The sequence below is a fragment of the Homalodisca vitripennis genome, chromosome 2, assembly GCF_021130785.1.
Source record: "Homalodisca vitripennis isolate AUS2020 chromosome 2, UT_GWSS_2.1, whole genome shotgun sequence".
Taxonomy (NCBI): domain Eukaryota; kingdom Metazoa; phylum Arthropoda; class Insecta; order Hemiptera; family Cicadellidae; genus Homalodisca; species Homalodisca vitripennis.
Genome location: NC_060208.1, coordinates 225,576,908 through 225,596,252, shown reverse-complemented (window position 1 = coordinate 225,596,252; position 19,345 = coordinate 225,576,908). Strand labels below are relative to the sequence as shown.

Genomic DNA, 19,345 nt, shown 5'->3' with positions numbered 1-19,345 from the left:
ATAAATCATTTCAAAGATCGGAAAACTTAAGTGTGAAATAAAAACATTCCCTTTCTTCATAGTTATTATCGTTTAAACTATTTTTATAAAACACAATCCACGAGGTCTCTCCTTATGCTTCCTCCCCTGCTACTCTATCTAATATCCTACAATTCAGGAGACTTTATCGACATCCGGGATGAACCCAGCATCTTAACCACGTCCAATGCCTTACAGCCCAAGTGGACAAGATTTCAAGGATAAAACACACGTCCCGACCCCCTTAAAGCCGAACGTATTGTACATATTTTGATAGAGGCGTAAAAGCCCCTCTTTGTAATAGTTTTTTTTTAGTTGTCCCTGCAATGCTCAGGAGTATTCGCGTTATAAGGAAACAGCCACCTGGAAATTTTTTTTCTCACATGAATATTTAATTCAGTAATACTAGTCATTACAGTAAATACTTATTTATTAAAAATTAGTGAATCTCTTGACGCTATTTTAAAGTTGAACGTTGTTTTCAATAAAGAATTTTGAGTTCCGAACTATTCTAAGTGTGTGTAAGTACTATTCTTGATCGAACCCGAATCTCCGGCGTTATGATTTTAGAAGTTTACCTACGTATTGATATGGTATTTGGTTTTGGATTAATTTTGATGGCTTTATCTCACTTTAGTTACTTATGTTTACCATTTTTGTCTTTCTTGGAGGCATAAAATACGTCTATACATTGCATTTGCATTGGCATCGACAATATATAAAAGTATCTTTGTGTTCTTTGGTTCTCATTGTAATCTCTATGGTCGTCATTCTAAAGGTATGATACCGTCACATTTTGTGTACAATTGGATACTGAAAGTGCAAAACTGAGAACCAGAAATTAGATTGAAAATAGTTGTGTAATTCTTTAGAGCCTGTAATTTTGATATTAAACTTCACAAGTCTGTTATTTGGAGCTGTGTTTAAAGAAAGAATTATTTATAGTCATGTGTGATACAGTTTGTTCATCACTTGAACATCTCATAAAAGATGTTTTATGTGCTAAAATTGGTAAGTGAATGTTCCTATCAGTAGAATAAGCCTAAGTACTAAGGAACAATTTAGGCTTCTAACTTGGCCCAATGTTTGCACTGCATCATGTTAAACTTTTAGCCTACTGATCTTTTATGAAATACATATTCATTGATTTAGCATGGATTCTTTGGTTTAGCCCATTGGTTTAGAATTTGTCTATAGCCTAGTAGGCTATGCTAGTGGATGAATGAGGTCCCATTAAAAGGTCTGACACTTAGTAGACTTACTAGGCCTAGTGATTTAATAGGCTATGTGTCATATGAAAAAGTTGTATAATACGTAAACTAACTACGAGTACATAAGGAGACGAGCAGCAATTTTGATTCGTATATGATGCATACTGACAGCTTAGGCCTTAGTTTTATGTGCTCAACTAATTATTATACATTTTCCCAGTTTGTTTCAGGATAACAGTGACTTTATCTGCAAGAAGATATTTCAAGGCTATTTGTAATTCGTACTGTATTGAAGTTTGTGAATACTCAAGTCATTCTGGCTGCATAGTATAGGTTGATGTCATATACTGTGGCTATTTGAAGGTTCAAATGTAAATGCACTAGGCTAATAATCTAACTTTGCATTGAGAGAAGCATTCAGGAAATCATGCTGATCTTGTAGTTCAATCTTCAAGGATTCCAATACTTTTATCTTTCTACCTTAAATTTTATTCATGTTTCAATGTCATATTTGTGCTAGTGTGTTGTTGACTATCGCAATAGTGCAAATAAATATATTTTAGAATAAAGACATAACTTATCTCTTTATTGATAAATGATTGTCTCTGAGTAACCTATTGGAAAATCACTTGGCTAAAATTCATTTCACGTAATATTTTATTGTTTTTCAATTACTGAACGTTATTACTGGCACTTTTTTAGTTCTGCAGTAACAATTTACTCTTAATAAATAGATAGTTTTCACAACCATATAATATATATATATATATATATATATATATATATATATATATATATATATATACTGTAATTTTGTTGGTTATACAGTAGAGTCCCACTATTTTGAACTCCGCTATACCAAACAGAGTTCAGAGAAATACCGGTTTTTAAATATCTGTTACAAATAAAAATAATCATGAAATCTCCAATTTCTAACTTTAAAACTGTAGAAATAAAAAAGATGTCTGTGAAAATACATTTATTGTTATACAAAATATTCTGTACAAGCAACTTTAATAAAGTCATACCTGTGCTTAGAGCCTAGGTTTGAGGAAAACACTAACCTAATTTACTTACATATAAGAAGTAAATTCAGTGTTTTTTTTCTGATTAAGTGCAGTGGATCAACTTGAGGATACAATGTTTTGCCATCGCCACTTAAATCTTCATCATTTGGTGTTGATGAAGCGTGTTGTTTGATGTATCATAAGGTGAGGTCAAGAGCATTAGCCGTATCTGAGTGTAATACGAGTTTAGTTTTAGCGTTCACCTCCTCTTCGCTTACCTCTGAGTCGATCTGAGCTGATGAGCCGTGCACCATTGCTTGATGTCTTTGTCTCCATACTCATCTACAACAGCAAACCTCTCCTCAATATAGCTTTCTTTTGTTTTTTCACAGCCAGGGACTTGCTTGAGTAGTGGAAGAAGTTCACAGTCTTTAACTAGGGTGTAAAAGTTGTTTCAACAAATTCCAATGTAGGCCAGAGATTTTCCACCAATTTTTATATTGCTCCTTTATTGGCATTATCCCACGCTTCAGCTACCCAGTAAATCACATCTCTTACTGTAGTTTTCTTAAGTTTTTGAAGAATTATGAGTTCATTTTCATCCTCTTTATGTAAGGTACGAAGCAGCATTTTTCTTTATTTTTGTTTAACGTCCTGCAACACACCCTGGTCCATAGGCTGAAGAATTGAAGTAAAATTAGGTGGCATAACATTTCTTTGATGTCTCCATAGACAAGTTTTTCATTTCTTCTGTGTGGAACGGTGTATTGTCTATAAAGAGTAGAGAATGATTACTTAATCAATTTTCTCTATTGAATGCCATCACTTTAGGGACATATTGGTGATTGAACCATGGGACAAATTGGTGATTGAACCATTCCTTGAACAAGTTGCATTCCATCTAAGCTTTTTTTATTCTTACAATACACAGGAATTGAGTTAATGTTGATGTTTTTGAATAACTTTAACTCTGCTTCAGAAGAACTAGATTTTTAACAGACTTGATAAAGGCGATAAGCTTACTAACCTCGCAAATGAATATGGAGTCAGTTGCACAACGATACATGACACACAGAAGAACAGTGAAGTGTTTTTGCAAAAGCAGTGGCAGTGTGAAAAGTGCCAGGAAAACATTGAAAAAGGGCAAATTTCCTCAGGTTAGGAACAGCCTATATGCTTGGTTTCTTCAAGAATGAAACAAGCATGCACCAATTTCACGGGAGATTCTTACAGAAAAGGTAAAGGTATTCTCTGAGAAAATAATGGAGAAAAATGATGGATGCAAAGCAAATGAAGGATGGTTTGAAAAATTCAAAAAGAGTTTTGGAATTTATTTGTTAAGTACGACGGGCAAAAAACTTATCATGTGATGTTGCTGCAGTCAAACCATTCAAGGAAAAGTTTAAGGAAATTATTTAGGAACTAGACCTAACTCCCAATCAAGTCTATAAAGCAGGTGAGAGTGTTTCATTTTACCGGGTTTTTTTTCCCAAGAAGACATTCGTTCACTGTGTTTTGTGCAAGTGCTCTGAGACAAAAACTGGCCAAGAACAGAATAATATTTATGCCCAGTTTTAGCGCAACTGGCACACATAAATTGAAGTTATTGGTGATGGGTACGTCAAAAAACCTCAGGGTCTTTAAAAATGTCAACCTGCCAGTTGATTACAAAAATGCATGCTAGAGATGGATGATTCAGTTACTGTTTAAGGAATGGTTTCATGAAATATACGTGCCATCAGTGAAAACTTTTATTAAAAAAAGTAAACTGCCTCAAAATGCCCTGCTTATTTTTGGTAATTGTCTCGTCCATCCAGAAGAAGATGAATTAAAAAAGTTTTGTGTCCGTGTCATGTTTTTGCTGCCAAACGTTACACCTCTTCTACTACCCAGGAGGTGCAAGAACCAAGATTGTAACTTGGGTTAGTCTTGGGATATACCAAGATTTATCAGCAGTATGGAGTTTGCTACTACCCCTGGTACCTGTAAGAGCAGTTTCAAATACTTCCAAAGGAAAAACATCATCAATACTAGTATCTATTTTAAAAAAGGTAGTAAGTCATTTTGTAAGTCACTCACTGCTTCCTAGAGACTAATTTTCACGGCTTCATTGGTATACAACTAATAAACCATGTGTCTGGAGCAGGAACTAAAATACGCAATATTCATAGTCAACCATGTATATTTACATCCATGCCAAGAATCATGTGCTTGTTCAACTTCCCTAAACTTATTAATACTAAATCCATTTTGTTTAGAAAGTTATCTCCATTTTTTTCTTCGGCAATACAAAAATATTGTGAGTGGAAAAAAGTTTCATATATATTATTTTACAATGGAATGCTATTTCTTATGAGTAGCTGCTGCATACTTGATGATAACACATCTCTAGTTTTTAGCTTTATTCCACGCATCCCCATGAGTGCCTGGCTTGTATGAAGATCTCATCAGAAAGGATAAGGGAAAGAGTGCATGATGAACAGTACGGGTTCTGTGCTACTTTCTTCAGACATGATTTGTGTAATTATTTACTCACTGTATCAACTTAAATTTTTTTTATGATTGAAACATATTACAAAGTGATTTTTTATAAATATATTTGAGATGAAACATGGGATATTGTTTACTTTAACCACGTTACCAAAAATGATTTAAAACTACTTTTAACAACCTCTTAAAATACTATGTATACTTTCATTTCCAGAAAATAATTAACATGTTTGAATTTATGTTAATAATTAACAGTTAGTCCATCGATCTAGAGGACCCGGGAGAAATCAGGTTTTTAGGTGGGGAGGGGGATAACTAAGGATGAATAGAGATAAGAGGAGGGGATAATTTAACAAGGTAATCAACATTCAAACGAGAATTGGAGCAGGAAATATAGATTAACCAATTGCATACTGAGTTTCTTTGCATTCTTTTGTGTTATTCTTCCACAGTTTCTATCTTTATAGTGAATTGTTTTATTGGTAGTTTTTATCTCCAAAGATGGTGAATTTTCTAGGTAATTTGAGATCAGAGGTGGTAATCATTTAGGTTTTTACAGCAGTTGTATTGTTTAGGTTCAAATGGAAAGTAGACGGATATATTTTTATCTTATTACAGTGTCATATTAAAATGTAGATATATAACTCTTTAATAACTATTGGTCCATCTGTAAATTAGGTTAGAACTATACAAAATCATAATTTCTTAGGAATTATTCCTTTGTTTTACAATAGAGCGTTAATAATAAGGCTTAATTAAGAATGTTTGGATTTTCTAAATAATTCTAAGAAAAGACTGATGGACATCTTCAACTTTCAAAAAATCTAAATATTTCATTTTTACAGTTGAGAAAGTAGAGTGGATGAAAAAATCAAATTTTTAAGTTTGTTTTTTATTTTTATTTACAAAGATATAATATATTACGGTACAGCCCAATTGCACTTCCAGAGTATTTTTTTGGACAGCGAAGTAATATAAATATATTTTTTTGTAGATGTTCTTTTAGTATTTTATAACGTGTCTTTATTAATTTCAAATCAAACAATCCCATAATGTAGTACTTAATTATTTTTAATCCTACAAATAAAATCTACAGGTTGGAATTTTTGTTTGTAAAATCATGAAAAAATGTCTACATTTTTTTTTAATCTATGGACTTTTTGAACAGCAGTAATACAACTGTACATAAATAACGTAGTTATTCAGTTAACAATAGCATAGTGCTTGCAATCGGGCTCAAGGGTAAATGTTAAAAGCTACTGATGACCAGGAGGATGGCAGTTTAAAATGCACCTGTGACAACAAACAACTTGCCCACAGTTCTTATCTGTAGTGGTATAGCCATTTTAACACTTATATTCACCTGATTTGATTTTTTTCTCGTCTAAATTATTGACGCTCTACTGTACTCTTACCTTTCTCAAATTCACTTACATCTTCAGTACTGACTCGTAGAAGTGTAATATAGATATACATTTCATATTTTGAATATAATGTTATTTTTGTTCTATTTGGATTAAATATAAACATTACTAATATACCTGTGCTGATCTGTTTGTCGTTGTACTATGTATTTTGTTCTTGGATGTTTCAGATGATTAAGAAGTTTCCAATATTTCTTTTAAAAAACTGTTAATAAAGATGAGCGAAAAATCATCACACAAAAAGGAGCGGAAAAGAAGTCCTTCTTCTTCATCCTCATCGAGTTCTTCGACTAGCAGTGAGAGCAGTAACAATGAGACCAAGACTAAACACGATGAGAAGTCGAAGGAGCAGCCTCGTCCGATCCTTCCTTTGGGTAATGTCGGTAAAATGAGATTAGATATAGGATACAAAATCCAACAAGAAGAATTATCAGATAGTGAAGATTCTGATGTCAATTCAGTTTCCCCCAGAGCCCTTCATTTAAGTAATGATGTAAAATATACTAGTGTTAAAACGAAAGACCGAGAAAGATCAAAAAGCCAAGAAAGGAGAAGACATAGATCACGCAGTAACGATAAGAAAAGTGATAGGTCTCGAAGTAAAGATTCTAGAAACAGTCGGTCCAAGAGCAAGGATGTTAAACTTGATTCTGACTCAAAGGTAAGTTCTAAATATGATCACTCTAAAAATTTCAGTAAAAGGGAACGGTCTAAAAGTAGGGAAAGAAGAAAAGAGCGATCTAGAAGTAGAGATAGAAGGAAGAGACATTCAAAGAGTAGAGAAAGAAAACCAAGCTGTTCCCCAAATAGAGATAAGAAAAAAGAGAGATCTAGAAGTAGGGATAAAAAAAGAGATCGATCCAAGAGTCGGGAAAGAATCAAAGATAAAAGAAGAGAAAGATCAAAAAGTAGGGAAAAACGCGTAGAAAAGTCACGCCATGAGTCAAGAAGCCCAAGTTATAAAGGTAAATCATATGGCCATTCAAAGAGAAGGTCAAGAGAGAAAAGTAGCAAGAAAAGTCATTCAAGAAGTAGATCTAGAAGTCGCCCACGTAAACGATCAAGGAGCCGGTCTAGAAGTTTTGATCGATCAAAAAGATTATATGAAAAAAAGATTAATAAACTCAACATTTTAGAAAAACTTGGAATTGAATTGAAAGTTCCTGATAGTCAGGTACTAGGAGAAGCCGGTGGGAATGCTTCTGGTTTTTCAATTCCAAGCTACTACAATCCAGCTGGAGTAAATCCATTGAAGTACGCTCAACAAATGCAGAAGCGTAGACTTATTTGGGGGAATAAAAAGCAAGAGGGAGAGTCATCCACTGAGAAGAAAGAAGAAGAGACAACTATAAAGCCTGATGGTGCAGGACCAGAGAGTGTTTGGAAAGGAACAACATTTTCCCAAGATCAGGATGGAAAACTTACAGCAAAATTCAAACGTTTGATGGGTATCAAAGATTCGGGGAAAGATGAAGGGCCAACAGAGAAAAGCTCAGAGTTGATTCAAAAACAAGAAGAAATGTTCAATTCAATGGAAAAACAATATGAAGTTGCTAGAGTGTCGACTCATACCCACCGTGGACTTGGCTTGGGGTTTGGAGTTCACCTTCCCCGTTGAGTGTAAATACACCAAACAGTGTAAGATTTACATTTCTTGTTTAAACCTTTGATGGACGCTTGTTTGTGTGTTTTATTAATGTATGATATGAAAATAATGTAGATTAAATGTGGTATTGCAATGAATACAACTGATTTAGTCATAAAGTATGTAAAAACTTTTACTTTTCATTTTTGTACCAAATCATAAATATCATGAAATATGTAATGGAGTCTGACAAGTTGTATTTTGTAATGTGGTAGTTACTAAAGGAAGGCCAAATCTCTTGTTACCATGGTTGTTGTAGGCCTGTGCTGTACTATCTGTTATTGTTAGGTATCCATTTTTATACAATATTCAGCTATTGTACAGTCATGACAAGGAGGTTTAAATAGAAATATTTTTAATAGTGAAAATGTATCTGATTTAGATTTTTCATGAATATAATAAGCAAAAATAATATAAAAAAACTAAGACTAAATTCTTTTTAAGCTGAACATCAGTTCCATAGAAAAAATTGGAAGCTGCCTGAATGATGATTTATATTAAAAGTTATTCTAATTTGTCAACTATTCAGACATTTAGTGAATCATAAAAGGATGGACAGCTTTTTACATCCTTTCTTTATATCAAGAAACAATATTTTATTGTAATTTATGTATATTTAAATATTAACTGCCAGCATGATCAGTAGAAAAAATCTTTTACTATAAAGTGCAAATTTACCATTAAGAATAATAATCTAAGGATGGTAGAAATAAACATTACAGTGATATAAAGATTTTTACTTTATTTTAAACTTAGGTCTAACGTAAACAATTTATTAGCAAGAATGTATTTCCATGATTTTCTTATCGTAGTTGTGATCTTATTATATTTAAGAAGTAAATGAAAATCTAATTAATCCAAACTAGCATTATTGGCATTGTTTTAATTATTTCTTCTCTGCAATCAGATTTGTATTCTTTAATGTGCTAATTTGATCATTAAGTAATTCGATATATGATCTAGATTTTGCTAGACATTGCAAAACGTTAATATTGAAAAGTGAAAACAGGATGTACTCACTTTTATGAAAAAAGGAATAATAAGAATATATTGTTATAACACTTTGTGATCTTATTTAAATTAAATTTGTAAATATCATCCGTGTAAATAAAATTCATTTTGGGAATTTCACAAGAAACTGTAAAATGTTCTGTTACGCAAATTTAGTCAATAACATGTATTACGATTTGGTACACCATGAAATTAAACAATTGGGCATTGTATTCAGAGCCATGAATATTTTTTGTTTGTATCATTATTTTTAAGTTGTATTAAATAAATACTTAAAATAGCACAGGATATATGTGAATTTTTCAACCCAAAATGTGAAATAAAAGCTTTACTCTGCAGCGAGGACAAAAAGAAGAGCGTGGTGATGCAAAATACTGTCTACAGATACTTTAACTTGACATTGTATTTGCAGGTATATGTGCCAGAGAAATAGAATTAGTTCAACTGTCAACAGGCAAGCCTGCATTGGAAAAAAGACTTAATATAGCAATCGATGATCGTTTTAAATTGAAGATTCCCGTCACAGATCAGTTTATGACTTGGGAGGTCTTGCTCAACTGCTCCCTGCCGAACTGTCCTCCCGACTTTGATCTCAATGACATTGACTTCTACTACTCTCTCACTCTAGACTCCATGGAGGATCTCCTCCCAAGTCTTAATGAATGGGATCATAGAAAAGACAAAGCTCTGATTAATGTTATATCTGAACTGCGTTCAGCATATTTAAAATATCAAGTAAGTTAATTTCAATAACACTTGTTTTATAAACTCTTAAAATTTCCGATTTTCTTCTAAAAAATTATGGTTTTCTTAGGGTTTTAGAAATGTAAAAAAAATGCAGATTCATTTATAAGCTATTTATTTATTATTGCTCCCTTTCAACTATTTGTTATTACATTATTAAAATGTAGAGCGTTTCTTAAAGTTTATACAAAAAGATATGCCCGAGTAGCTGTAAAATGTTTTCTTTTGAAGGAAAAAGAATTTTATAACTATTTGACTCTTTAAGCTTCCCCTCCATTTGTGTTTAATCTTGAACAAACAAAACAAAATAAAACTTAATGTTTTTAAAATTAGTTTTTTATTGACCATAGCTGTTTGGAATATTCTACTATCTTATTCCTCTAACATTTTAAATATATGTCTTTGCCTTAAATTGTAATAACTTTTATTTTACCATTATTCACACTGAAATTTTTATACAATAATAAAGGATTTAAAACTATAATAGAGTATCACATTGTTACACTCATAAACTTAGAATTATTAATTAAAAAATTAAATATCGATTTCATGTTACATTAGCATAATAATCATAGAAATGTGGTTATAGATCTGCAACTTCAAGATGACATATAAAGCTCAAATTAATACCCTTGCTACATTCAGTACCCTATTGACAAAACCCTGCACTGAAATGAAGCATTGTTCTGTTATCAGTACAAACATTAAATCCAAGATGTGTACAAATTAGGGACACTATTACTGTAATCATTAGTTGATAAATGTAATTGCAAGTGTCAACACTGACCCATATTAACATTTTATGGCGTTGTCTAGAATTTATCATCTTCAAAAGAGTTCTTTCCATCATCGTTATTTGTTGGTGAGCGCCCGAAATGGTAAGTACTTAGTTATTGTTTGGTTTCAGAAACAAAGTGAGTGCTGTGACCGATCATCTAAATCGTTTTGGCACAACTTTTTCTTTGGAACCATTTATGTACATTATATAAATTTTCTAGAAATAATTTTTTCTAAAAGAATTATTTTTTTAGAAAATAATGTTAAAGTCACTGCTCAGAATTACATTGACTGTACTGACATTGGTCACATAAAGCCAAGTATAATTAGTATTTTTCGAAACTCACACAAACCAATTTTCAATATATTTTCTTAAGTTTCACCAAAATTTACATTGCAAGAAGTAAGATTTTTAACTCGCTACTTACCAAGCAAGGTACATCATCTTAACTAGCGTGACTTGCTCACTGTGTACTGTTAAGAGTTGACCCTTATGAGGCTGACAATCGTAATAGACACCCGTGGTAAAAACTTGGTTCGTAGCCGAGATTGAGATTGTAATAGACCTCAGCTGTCAAATATTCACATACAACAGACATCATAAAACCAGAAAAAAAATTTTTCAACTTGGTTAACTATGTAATTTGTTAATAACCTAAGTTCCAATGACATAATGTAACTTGTACATAAACTATTGTTACTTCATTTCTATAAAAGGTAGGAATTTAAAATTTGGTTTCATTTTGCTAACACATAAATTTAGTTAATGAATACTTATTTCCATGGCTATGGATATCCAAGATAGCATTTGATCTCGTTATCGACCTGCCTCCATGTCTCACAGTCTAGATGGAGCATGGAGCATCCGTTTCCCCGTTTGCCTGTTTTCTTAGGTATCTTTCTGTCTTAGTCCATCCATTGTTTCTTGGATTATCCATGGGGTCTCTACCTGTTGGACTTTCTCTCCATATTTCATTTACAATTCTTCCTTTCTCTTTTCTAATTAGGTATTTAACAGGTTGCTGTGTTGTTAAATTTGTTAATTTTTCTCATATTGTGACGTGAGTCACCTATGGTTCATAAATATGTATTATATCTGTACGGTAGTAGTCACCAGTGACTCATGAAGATTGTGGACTTTGACATCTGATAGTTTAGTGTAGATCAGTACTAGAGCGCTCTATGTGAAATGGGCAGAACTACCGGATTTTGTTCTATTTGGAAGTGGCCACCGTGTACAGTATGTTTCCTTTTTTTTACTTACTTGATTCACTTGTGATTACACTGTGTATGTATTTAATTAGAGGGTTATTTAATAAATAATAAAACTCCTAAGTATGAAAAACTGAAAGATTTATCCTGCGCCATAGATGCTAATGCAGTAATGTAGCAGCAGGTAATATTAGTTGGAATAGGCTAGAACAACATTTTACCTTTTTTTTAAAGGAGAGAGCGATCTCTTTTATAGCCTTATTTTTCTGTGCTCAGGGATCACTGGACTGTGCGAGGATCTTATCAAATAGAATAAGGGAAAGAATCGGTACAATACGAGGTTAAAAGTATATATAAGATAAAAAGTACAACGGTCACAGACAGGATTTGAACCTACGTTATCTCTAACTCAGACTTAAAGTCCGACGTCCCAAACCGCTTGGCTATCGCCCCCCCCCCCCCCCACATAAAACAAGGGGAAATAACAGTACATGTCTTGAGTAATGACTCGTGCCACATTCAAATAGTTTTGGTTGTACAGTTATTTCTTGTGTGCGGCATGGGTCGCTTATATTTAATAATACTCTTTAGTGTAATAATTATAAAATATACATCTCCCTGCTTCAATTCTCTATTTAAAAAAAAGACTGTTAAAAATATAAATTCTTCAAAACAAGAGTGGGTTTGGTAACATCTGGTAGTTTTTAAACTAAAACTTGTAAGAAATAACAACACTAACCACACTAGGAAAAGACGACAGCCGGCAAATTTCATAACTACAACAACGTATAGGTAAACTGTTTACAAAGCAAGCAGAAACTTCAACAAGAAACTTAAGAGTTACTAACTTCATTCTGAAAGCTATTTATATGATTTAACATATATAATTCACAAAAACACAATTACAGGTTGTCCAGTGTGCGAGATTGTACTTATTCAGTGTGTATGGGTAAAATGCGCGGGGTATATACAGGAATTATGACTAAAATGCGTAAAAAGTTAAAAAAAAAAAACAAATCAAGTCTAACGAGGATTTTTTCTTTATCAAGCTCAAGGACAGCTCTGTCTTCATGAAAGAGAGCGTAGAGAGTTGTGAAATGAGTTAACAGTTCATTAGCCGCTCACCAGTGAAAGCATTGTGGCGTCGCACTGGCCGATCAGCTTAAATCATATATGTCAATAGCAGGGTGTCTAATGATCGGGAATTAATAATATGGAGAAAGTCATGGAAAAGTCAGAGAGTTTCACAATAGACTGAGAAACATGCAATACGATGTCCGTCCGAAAAGTATCCGACCTGCATTCATATCTTTGCATTGCTGCTATTCTTCATCGTGGACCATGGGCATCCTTAGAAGTAGTCCTCAATTGATTGAATCGGATGCTCCCAGCAGAGCTTCCACACCTTAAAGTAGTCCTTGAACGTAGATTTTGGAATGGCACTCAGCTCGGGTATTGCATTGTTTTAAATTGTCTCGATGTCGTTGAACCGCTTTCCTTTGAGCTCCATTTTTAATTTTGGAATCATCCAAAAGTCGCAGGGAGCTATGGTGGACTGTACGGAGGTTGGCAAAGCTGTGCAATTGTGTGTTTGACGACAAATTGCTGCACAAATTTCGATTAATGCGCTGGCACGTTATAGTGATGAAGAAGCCAGTTACTGCTTGACAATAAACACAGTCATTGTCACAGAATCTTTCAAGACTGCAATGTAGTATTCTTAGTTGATCGTCTGACCTTTTGTAGTAAAGTCGTAGTGAAAAATACCCTCACAATAAAAAAAATTATTAGCATTGATTTGACATGGCTCCGACTTTGACGTGCTTCTTTTGGCCCTTGGCTCACCTGGACTCTTCTGTGACTCACTGTGAGGATTGTTGTTTAATTTTAGGATCGTAACCTAAGGACATTTTCATCATTACAGACCATTTTCAAGTTGTCCAGAGCGATTTTACAGCTCCGTCATGAGTATTGTATAAACAGAAGTAGTTGATTTTGTAGTTATATTAAATGTTATCACTTTCACAAATTGTTACTAATTTTAACTATAACAAAAAATTATATTAATTTATAAATTTGTCAAGCCAAATTATTCTGCAATCAGGATCGTAAAAACTTTTATAATATAAAACTACAACACAGTTCACAGGTCAGTAGCAATAGTGGTCATCAGCTATCATCTGGCTGTATACTAGTACTTAATTTACTATCCAAATAACATAACTTTTCTATTGTTAATCGTTATACAATAGAGAAGAAAATAGTAGTGTTTTTCACACTGAACAAATTTCTAGTTTTAGGTAGATGTTGCTTACAAAATCAGCCTGTTGCAATAAATTGTCCTCTTAGTAAACCTTACCGAAAATATCTGCTTCACCGAACATGACCCTAGAGCCCAAAATTGCCTTTCCATCAAAAGTATATTTGCAACAACGAGGCTTGTTGTAACCTGGTGGAAAACTTGATCTTTAAAATATCTCAGCTAAATTTGTTGGCAAACTTGGTACACCATTTAGTTTTAATATAGTGGCCATTCAAATTTTTGAAAAATTCACAACTCCGTTATTTTGTAATTAAAATTTTATGTTTATTTTTTAATTAAAATCTTTTTTATATCTCAAACGGTTTTTGAGATATCGATTACATCACCAAGAACTGGTGGTAGGAATGCTGAAACAAGACTAAACTTGGTATAACACTCAATCTTTTTAATATCTTAACTAAGTTCACTGGCCATCTTGGTACTCCATTTCGTTCAATTATGGCAGCTGTTCTACCTTTAAAAAAATCACAGCCCTGTTTATAAAGCTAGAGAAAAAATAAAGTGTTCCGGATTGTGTATAACACTTCCTTAACATTTGTTATGAACAATCTTTTGTATCAAACTGTCTAATAGATATTGGGTACATATAAATCGCACAATAATAAATCAATTTTTTTCAGTGATCACAAAATTTATCTATTTCTTGTGACTGTGTCAGAAGGGTTTTGTTTGTTTCATTCAAAAACTTGCTCCAAAATTTGTTTTGATAAAAATTTAATAAATATGCATACTAATTTTATTTTCTAATCGTGTTGTGTACAGGATTTTATTCAGAACATACCAGTTCCATATATATTTCTGCTGATATATATATATATATATATATATATATATATATATATATATATATATAAAATACAAGTGAATGTATGATATTTTCCAAAGATATGTGAAAGACATGATGCAATTTTGGAACACACTAATTTTAAAATTTAATTCACACTGTAACTAAAATTGAAATTCAGGTCCTCAGAAGTTTAAATTATGATTAGGTGCACTCCTGGAAGCTTATTTTGTACATAACATGTCCCACTTTATAGAGGTGGTACAGATTTATAATCTACTATAAAAACTAATAGTGTTATTTGACTGACTAGTGATTCCAATCTAATTTTTTTTTGGTGAAGCCAAATTTTTTAATTAAGAACTCGACCTTTATGTATTATTATTGAGGGTTGACTTCACTCGTAGTCCTAAATGTCACAAGTGCTGCTGACCAGTAGATCTTTCAAAAAATCAATTGTCTGATATAACCCCTAAGTTCATATTGTAGTGGTTCACATTCTACCAAAATAGGGGTGGGTCTCTCTTGAAAATTAAAATTAAGGAGCTCTTAGACATGTGTCCTCTGGTGATATATCATGACCATGTAAAACCATACAAAGACAAATTTACCACAATATAATGAGCTGATCTAACAGGAAGTCAAATCTTATTTATTTCACACATCTATTTTAAAAACCTCTGAAAACATCCAAACTATCGATAGAAATTTTACTCTGCAAGGGTTTTATTACAATATTTGTGCAATCTCGTCCTCTATTTAAACATGAATGGCATACTAAAAGTGGCTTAAAACAAAGAATTTTTAAACAATTTTTAGAAAATGGGCTGTAAGATATTCAATTTAGACATTGCTTAGTGTAAAAATAAGAATTTGATCTTGATAACATTCTATACTGATAAATACTTTTTCATTAAAAAAAACTGTGGTTTATTGAAACCAACTTTACTATTATCACATGCAAATAAAATATTCTGATGGTGGTTTCTTGCTAAAAATTATGTAAATTCTTTTGTACAGTTGTTGTTATACAGATTTTGTTCATGTATTTAAATACACAATTAATATACTTACTCACTATGTTGCCACTGTTTCAACAAGCAATATAAGTGTGTGGCATTCTAAAATGCACACACAGAAGAAAAATTGGTAAGGGAACTGAATATAATTATGAAGCACATAAATAGTGAAAGTGTTGTTTTTGTAGATCTAAAGAACAGAAATTTACAATTCCAATAATGATTGAGATCTTGTGTTTAAAAACTCCAGAGGGATTTTATAAAAGTTTTACCACAACTGTAATGGATCAATACATGGCATTGTGATTAATTATCAACAAATGGTAAAAACAAATGTTCAAATAAGACATTTGTTGGAGGTAAGCCCTAATTTGAATTCTACAATGAAACAATCTAGTTTTTTCATGAAATTTATAGAGAAATTTCTTCTAACTATAAAAGGTAATTATATATATAGCAAATAATTACACACCAAGCATAACGTTATTGCATAATACTAGATAGATAACTATATTCCTCAGTGGGTGAGTTAAACTAACAATTAGTTTATGCTAGATACACTATGCACAAGAGAAAACTCAACAGCTCTCACACATCGGACAGGTTACAGTCAGCCAGTATGTATGAGCATGAGCTAGAAACATAATTTTCTCCATTCACCATGCAGAATCACAATTACACGGGCATTATTTATTGTAGAAATGAACATTTTTACATGTTTTCTGTACAAGTCATCTATATTTAATCTAATATAGTAAAATTCAAAAAAATGTGAGATAATATTAGCAATTAGTAACAATATACTCAGACTCAAAAGAAAATAATTAGTCTTGACAGACTCTGGTTCATTTTGAAAGGTCATCTAGGAGATCCCTAATGTAGTAAAAAAATCCCTGTCAATCCAGGAAGCCATGAAGAGTTTTCTTTAAGGATTTGAATATGCGTTTGTTTTTTATGTGATTTGGAAGTGAGTTAAAAATATTTTTGTTCTAAGCAAAAGAAAGAGAATTATGGAAAAATGAAAGTTGAACAAATTGACTTCAGAAACAGCATGGCGAGTCAGCACCAGCAAGACCTCCAAGTTGAGCGACACAGCATATCCTCAAGTTAAAGTTTGTCAATACCACTCAAGATTCCTGGATGACCCAGGAATTATTTATTACTAATCCGAAAACCTTTTCAACAAAGTTACTCCAAAATAATTCTTGTCCCAGCACAAAACTTGTACTTAAATATTAAGGTACACACATTTTTAATATTGTTTCAATAAGCATTTACTATTTTAATTAACTAAATTTATTTATATATAGAGACTGAGTTAAAAGAATGGATACACTCTGTTTAGTTTTTGATGGATAAAGATGGAGGGATTGAACTCAGGACACCTTTCTAGGAAAGTGAACTGTTTAGTTACTGATACACTTGGAGGAATTTAGCTGTGCTCGTAGGGTCCTAATACTACCCTTTCAACAAATAAACGCTATCTGTGTGGTGGGTTGTGTTTACGTGCCAGCCGCTGAGATGAAGGCGCAACAATCTCTAACAATTTTAAACTCACGATTTCGATTTGCTGATTTAGTATTGACAAATACGTTATTTTTAAAAACACGTTAAACAACATTATAACAACTGAAAAACAAGGATAAGTCCTATTATTGCTATTATTTGATATTCTCTTATTATTTAATTCCACAAAAAAATCAGCACTGTCACAAAACAGGCTGATTGTAGTGAGTGAGTGTGATGAGTTATTTGGCTCAATACGATTCCTGAAAGGAGGGTTTTACCCATGAGTCACAGGAAATGTTTTCGGGACGCAGCGCATAATGCTACCCCGCCACCCCTCCCGCCTATCACCACACACTCAAGGTCACGCGCGCAGCTAAAGCCCTCGAACTGTACAGTTTTGCCTATTTCTCCAAAATGGGATTTTGGGTGGGGGGGGGCTCAAAATTTTTAAAAGTAAAGAAAGGCCCATTAAGTGGTAAGCAGTAAACATCTCACTTGAAAGGTCTTGATAAAAGAACAAGAACAGTGGAATCTAGAGCTTTCTATCTGAATCCAGTACGAAATGCAGCTCATTGAAATAAACTAAAATAATTGAGGTAAAACATAAACATCCACATTCAGAAGGTAAATAACTTTAATAGACAACCATTTTCCTTACAAACTCAAACCTGTTGTACAGTTATTACTTACTGCAGGGCAGGCCTACCTTATCTTATCAGTTTTGAGAATGTCTAGTATCATTTTCAGTTTCTGGTTGGAAATTAACAAAGTTTTTGTGATATTACGATGAAATAAAGTTGTTTAGTGAACAAGAGCGTATTATGATCTTGATGATGCGAGGCTATGGAGACTGGGTGAGATATTATGATGAAGTAAGGAATTTATTTAATGACACTTATCCCAATTGAAACCCTTTCTAAATCAGGAGTTCAAAAAACAATCCAAGTTTCGAGGAAACATGCAGCGTTAAAGACCAACAAATAACATGAAACTTGGCATTTATGTTAAGTTAATTAAACAGACAATAAAACAAATTTTAATACGTATTATCACTTTTGATTTCAAAATGGTAGCATTTAAAAGCTTTCAAACTTTAATATCCCGAAAACTGTTAATCCTACGTAAACATTGCAAGAATAATTATTTATTGCAAATTAAATTACAAAAGTAACGATATCAAATGTGTTTTAATAGGTTGAGAAATATTAAGTTATATAATATATAAGCTTCATGTTATTTTCTCCAAAGAGTTTTGGGATATGATTTTTTAAATAAAAAAAACGTATGGACAGACAGACACTAATTTGTTACTGTGTTTATGTTTTTCTAATACAAGAACTTCTTCAGAAAAAAGAAACAGTTATATGAAGTTCACAATTCTCCAGCATTAAAATACTTTATATGTATGAGTAACCTATATATTACTTAAACATACATACATAATTTAAGTAATATATAGGTTAATCTGATAAATGCACTGCCTCAAATTCATATTAATCAATTTTTGTGAGTGGGTAATTGATTGCTATAATAGCTCTTCTTAAGCATATAAAAAGGTGGAATGTGGAACATGCATTGGAAATGTATAGCAAAATTAATATTAACAACAAGGGGTCAAATTGTACAAAAGTATTGTTATGGATAATTGCTATTGAAAAAAACTATGGCTTTTGAGACCTGAAAGTTTTTTTGTCCTCAGATAAATGTTGTTATAAACAAATCTTACTAGAGCATTGTAATATGCTCTAGTCTGGAATCTACTACAAAAATGTATGCATTTTGTCAGATTTTTGTTGTAGTTTCTACCTCTGGTTTGTTCCGGTGAGGTTGTAACACGGTTTCATATTTTGAAATAGTTTTAAATTTTTATCAATGATTAGTAGCAGGATGAAAAGTAGTAGTTGTGCACCTGATGAGACAATAAGAATACCTCTTCATCTAGATTGCACTATTTTTGTAGTCTGGGTGTCTTATTTCGAAACGACGCAGAGGGTTTGTTTTGAACTTCCTCATTCTTCGTCTCCGACTATTTTTTGATCCCTTCAGACGAACATGACTCCAGATTTTAGGAGTCAAGTCTGCAACAGCATCAGATTTCAGATGCTGCATGTAAGAGGAAGGTGAACTGGAGCTAAACTCAACATTTGCATAGCCCTAGTGTTATCCAGTTA

General features: G+C 32.5%; 1 protein-coding gene across 5 annotated transcripts in view; it reads left to right on the top strand.

Moving 5' to 3' along the window:
- Positions 1 to 778: 778 nt before the first annotated feature.
- The window catches only part of LOC124355451 (arginine/serine-rich coiled-coil protein 2-like), a 29,753-nt gene continuing 11,186 nt past the window's right edge, over positions 779 to 19,345 (top strand). For 2 of the 5 annotated variants that reach the window (XM_046806595.1, XM_046806594.1), the window contains exons 1-2: positions 7,557 to 7,788; positions 9,219 to 9,541. In XM_046806595.1, coding sequence (XP_046662551.1) covers positions 7,695 to 7,788; positions 9,219 to 9,541 — 417 coding nt within the window. In that variant the 5' untranslated portion in view covers positions 7,557 to 7,694. Of the gene's footprint in view, positions 1,030 to 6,320; positions 9,095 to 9,218; positions 9,542 to 19,345 lie in introns of those variants that run through there. The other 3 variants (XM_046806593.1, XM_046806596.1, XM_046806592.1) reach the window with 3 other exon arrangements.